This window comes from Lolium rigidum, chromosome 7, assembly GCF_022539505.1.
Source record: "Lolium rigidum isolate FL_2022 chromosome 7, APGP_CSIRO_Lrig_0.1, whole genome shotgun sequence".
Classification (NCBI taxonomy): Eukaryota; Viridiplantae; Streptophyta; class Magnoliopsida; order Poales; family Poaceae; genus Lolium; species Lolium rigidum.
Genome location: NC_061514.1, coordinates 257,747,091 through 257,752,540, shown reverse-complemented (window position 1 = coordinate 257,752,540; position 5,450 = coordinate 257,747,091). Strand labels below are relative to the sequence as shown.

At 42.2% G+C, this 5,450-nt stretch overlaps 1 protein-coding gene across 1 annotated transcript; it reads right to left on the bottom strand.

Annotated features, from left to right (window-relative positions):
* Window positions 1-390: 390 nt before the first annotated feature.
* On the bottom strand, window positions 391-5,311 carry LOC124670017 (pentatricopeptide repeat-containing protein At4g18975, chloroplastic-like). The gene is made up of 5 exons (XM_047206536.1): window positions 5,193-5,311; window positions 1,678-1,768; window positions 1,330-1,473; window positions 994-1,206; window positions 391-923 (listed from the first exon to the last, which is right to left on the bottom strand). The coding sequence occupies exons 1-5, from the start codon at window positions 5,309-5,311 to the stop codon at window positions 732-734; spliced, it is 759 nt and encodes a 252-aa protein (XP_047062492.1). The 3' UTR covers window positions 391-731.
* Window positions 5,312-5,450: the final 139 nt, after the last annotated feature.

Below are 5,450 nucleotides of genomic sequence, written 5' to 3'. Positions count from 1 at the left end.
GGCCAGCCGGATGAAGCAGCGAACCAGCGCCGCGCACGGCCGGTGGCCCGCGTCCACGGATGTGTATAGTTCCCGAAGTTTCAGGTTTGTCGCCTCCAGCGCCTCATGTTAATTTTTGAGTCGCAAGTTTTCATTTCCAGAAACTAGCAATGCCCTTGTTTGTGTTTTCCGTGAACCATCTTGTGCTAAACTCGTATGTGGTCTCCGCAAACATCAGCCAAGTTGAAAGTACACACACGACACACATGACATGATGAGTAGCTGTCAGATGAAAAATATCAGCAACGGGGATCATGGTCCCTGTGTCGCTGTGTGGCTCTCAGGCAGCAGCAGGACGCACACAAGACCAGACAACGATAATGGTAAAGCCAACCAGGCTGTGAGCAGGCATCAGAGCAAATACGACTTAAATCACCGGCAGGACCGGCCGCTGAAGAAATACCAGTTTAAAACATCACAGTTTGTCCATCTAGACAAAACTAAGACACCTATTTTTAGATGGAGGGAGTACATGTTTTGACGCCAAAATCATTAGCATGTTAGCTGTTTGACACCCTGTATACGTGTCTAGAGAGCATTACAATTTCACACCTCGTTCCATCTGGCATGCTCACATAGGACCTCGGAAGAAGATATCACTTGCATAGGACCTCGGAAGAAGATATCACTTGCATATGTCCAGATGAGGCGATATTCGTACTGTTTGGCCCAAGCTATTCACACAACGGTTACTATGCCAAAGGTCCTGCCCTCTTCACCCGAACACGCTCTCCGTTGAAATGGATGTACTTCCACTTCTTCAAGTACTTCTCAAGGACAGGCTTTTGCTTATCTTCCTGGCCGGAGGCCGCAAATGCTCGCCCGATCCTTCTTGTTGTATCCTCATCTGGATGTACCCCTAATTCCTCCATGTCACCATATATCTGAAATTCAAAGTTAAGGTTTCAAGGTTGCCTAAATCTTCAAGATAAGGAAAGAAAAGTCAAATTTAACCTCCAAAACTTTGTCTGGAAGATGGCGCGCGTTATAAATCTGGATCATCCGAGAGAACAACTTCTTGGGCACTGAGCGTGTATAAGTTTGTATGATAGTGTTCCATATTGACTCAACCTCATCTACCCTTCCATCCATAAAAAGAGCCAACAACAGCGTATCGTATGTTGTCCATGTCAGCACCTGACCTTTACTCATCAACCACTTGGTTACCTGTGAAACCATTCAAAATTCACAGGTAAGTGAGAAAACGAGCTTGCTGAACATAACTCTAGAGAGGAAATTGCTGTGATCTTGGCAGCCTAGCAATTAATTAATTAGTTCATCATAGGTTACCTGGATAATTTGTAGCCATTTTCTTCGCTTTTTCAGCATTACCAAAGCTTTTGCTGCTGCTATAATAGGAAATTCAGGCTCAAAAGCAGTCCACCTATCCAATGCACCATAAACAGCTTCCTTTTCATTCGGCAGCTTTGAAACCTAAGAGAGATGGTTCCAGAGACTGGTTTGAGAACACATTAGTTTTAACCCCAATAATACCATTGCTAACAAGAAAAAATCCTTACAAAAAAAAAGTGATGCTTATGAGAAAATAAAATACCAACGACGCCGTTTTTTTAACTGATTTCGCACATCGAGCAAGGAGAAATGAAAACATCATGACCGAGTGGTATTGTATCTTACAGTATTAACAAGACAAAGAGCCTTCTTCCCTGACCCAGCTGAATCCTTCCTAATCCACAAATGGTGGTGCTTGTTTGGCTTCTTTGACACCCTATGACCATAACAAATGCAATTTAATTTGCTGCTAACGAATGAAAGACCTACATAAATCCAGACAATGTACACAAGTCAAAATCTTCTTTTACATGAGTCATTTCGATGCTTTCTTCCTCTAACACGAAAAAAATCTTCCTTGAGAGGCTCCTTCTAGAACTATTAGTTTAGCCTAGACTGTTTTGAAGTTGTGCCTTTCTGTATTTATTCAATAGATAAATGGTATGATTATATTCTCTAATACGGTAGCAAGTGGCCGATCCTAATGTTCTCTAGTCGCTCTATCCTTCTAGATGAAGAAAGGTTGCTAGTATGACTGAATAGAAAGATGGTCCACACAGAAACCATGTAGGCTTACAGAACAATGTCAGCACACTCATCTTTCCACTCATTTAATAAACAGAGCTAGATAAAACACATGCACTTAAAATGCGGAACTGAAGCACAATGGTAAAACATTCTCTGTCTCCTCCGCGGCTCCGCCCCCCTGTCTCGAGCATTTAGTTGAATTAATTTGCTTCGACACTACTTCTGTTACTACTCCCTCCGGTCCTTTTTAATTGACTTAAATTTAGTACAAAGTTGTACTAAATCCGAGTCAATTAAAAAAGAACGGAGGGAGTACATGTCAAATGCTCTTCTACTTGACTCTACTTATTTAATAAAGGACAAGATGTGGCCTCCTTGTATTCTTCTACATGGTACCAGAAAACCCAATCGTCTCTTCATTTAAGCTCGTTTTCCTCTTAAACAGAGCTTGTTAGTTTAGGTGAACATGAAAATCGTATGCTCCGATACCATGTAGACGGATAGAACGAGAGGAGAGTCAGCTTATCATCAATTGACTAACCAAATGTGTCCACAACAAGACCACTAGGTGCCGCAACAGAAAGGCACAACAATAAACCAACCCTCCCTGATCCTTCATTTTCCCCCTCTTGGGCAATTCTTTGTTTTCCGTTGTGCTATTGTTGCCACACGTCAACTGATCACCTATTCATTTTCGTGTCTGCAATGAATGAAAGATAAGTGCATGTGTGGTCTCATAATTCTCCTACATGGCATCAAGGACATTGATCTTCGTGTTCATCCAAACTCGCACTATTCTCCTATAGTTGAGCACAGCTTGCTATTTCTGGTGAATAGGGAAATTAACCAATGCAATATAATTATGGTAGGACAGTCTTTTTGTGTGTGTACTAGACAGTCATATTATCATCATTAATTGTTGAATAAATAAAGACATATACAACAAGAGCACTTGACGTGTGGTAGAAGAGATTAAATGTCAAAACACAACAAAACAGCCTCCATCACTCACTCATGCCTTCCTTATGTGGACTCTACGCATCTACTTATGCATTGAATGAATGAAGATAAATGTGTGTGGCCTACTACTATCCTCCTGAAAGTATGAGAACGGTAAATCATTTCCTATTCATCTAAATACTCTACGAACAAAGCATGAGTTAATACTTTATTCCTTATAGATAAATTAAATGATACGTGCACACTCATCTGGTCATTCATTTAAAAAATAAAGATAAATACAATCAGAACAACTGAGATTGGGCAAAAGAAAAGACGCAGAAGTAAAATAAACTTAGGTAAAGAATAACTCGGAGACTGGGAGAGATGTGTGTAATGCAGACATGATTCACAAACATATAAATTGGATTTCATGGACCACTCAATTCACGAAGTGCTCCATGCCCTCCCACCCTAACCCCTTGTGTCTAGGCTTTAATACGCCCAATTTGTGACTAGAGGTGGGCATAATTGTTCTCTCATTTATATCATGTTAGCTAAAACTTGAATCATTGATACCACAATGAGTTTCATGTACCAATCAGTTCGCCCAAAAGATTAAGTTGATGAGAGAATGTGAATGATACACTTTAACTATCTTCCTCAAATATCCCACTGGCACATCGATGCCCATAGAAATACAATGTTCACAATTTTTTTTACTTAGATAGTTGAATTTCATGGAGAATATAAAACATGCAAAATGATACAAAATGTAATAAAATTTATATTTCATATTTCAAAACCCCAAAGACAAGATGGTAAAGAGTGTGGAGAGACAAGCAAGCAAGCCTATCAGCAAGTTACTTCTGATGGAGTGGAGGTGGGATGACTGACATGCCATCACCACCACTTCGTGTGGCATAGGTGCCCTATTTTACATCACCTGGGAAAACAAAAACTGCACAGGTGATGTAAACCCCACATTTTGGTGATGTATTTTGGTGCCTATAATACATCACCTAGAGATGGTCTCATAGATGTAAGGCAGCACAGAATGACCCAAGAAAGTGACGGTTCACAAATTAAAAATGACATCCCTTTTCCAGCACAGGTAGCAGCAGATATGCTCTTTTATTGAACAATACATTGTCAACTTGGAAAGATGATGCAGAATCTGAGTATCATGACAATACAGGCACACTGCCTAGGCATGATGCAATAGCAAGACTGTATAGCACAATGCAGCTCACTGCACAGTATTGACAAACCAATATCCAGTTCACGGAAACTAGCTGAAGGCCCTAGCTACTACTATGCATGATGCAAGAGCACGACTACATAGCAAAATGCAGTTCATTGCCTATTATTGACAGACTAATGTTCACTCTCCCTCTACTTTTACTTATATAGTATATATGTGGGAACAATTATCTTGCAAAAAACTCAAAAAACAGATACAATTATCCTCACATGTGGGACTCACATCAGTGCAGCAGACACCCAAACTGCCAATAAACAAGGAACTCATATCTGTCAAGAATCAGAAATGGATCTTCGGAACATGTTTTTTAGTGGTTTTTTGTAGCAACGCATGGGCTCCGTGCTAGTATCCTAAACAAGACAACCATATACAAATACAGTAACATGCAGAGAATCAGAGGTGAATCTTCAGAACATGTATCCGTGTCCTGCCTTAACTCCAGAAATCCAGAACGAGGCTTCTTCAACAATACGCTGCACAGCGTCAGTACAACCATTTTCAACCACTTCATATCTGTCAAACTACCCCTTAAGCTATGTTTGGTATCTCGAACTGCATCACCAAATCACGACACAAAAAATCAGGGAGCTTCTTTAGAACTAAAATTAACAGAATTCTTAGATTACACGAGGACGTCCTTCTAATCCAGACCAGACCACTGCCTGCGACTACTAGTGGATGCACGGACGCGGAAGGGACGAACAATACAATTCAATCTGATTTAACCGCGAATCCTGCAGCTACGGCCGTGCGCTAGGATTCGTGTACGTTGAAATGCATCCGCACTTCGCAGCTCGAGCTGACGAGCCACCCACTACCCCCATCTCCCGAAGACCCGAAGGCCACCCCCAGCACAGAGCCACGAGACCGAAGAAGAAAAGCTAGAGAAAACCAAGTCTGGTCCACTTACAGCGCCCGTCTGCTGGTAGGGCGGCTACCTCCTCCTCCTCCTCCTCCTCCGCTCGTCGCCCTCGCCGGAGGGGGCGCCGCGATGCGCGGCCCTAGGCGGAGTGCGAATGTACTCGCCATTGCCCGCTGGCCCTGGCTGGTGAACAAGAATCGAGAACCGGATAACGGGTACTCTTTTGGGGCTTCTTGGGCCAACTTGGAGCCTGCCGGGAGCTCAAGCCTGCATTATTGGAGAACTTCCAGCCCAACTAAATTCACA

What these genes read in the sequence shown, in the direction of transcription:
- LOC124670017 (XM_047206536.1), bottom strand. Translation starts at nt 5,311, where the DNA reads ATGGCGAGTACATTCGCACTCCGCCTAGGGCCGCGCATCGCGGCGCCC. An exon ending in CTCTTTGTCTTGTTAATACT is followed by an intron (nt 1,474 to 1,677) that starts GTAAGATACAAT and finishes CATCTCTCTTAG; the next exon opens with GTTTCAAAGCTGCCGAATGA. An exon ending in TTCCAGACAAAGTTTTGGAG is followed by an intron (nt 924 to 993) that starts GTTAAATTTGAC and finishes TTTGAATTTCAG; the next exon opens with ATATATGGTGACATGGAGGA.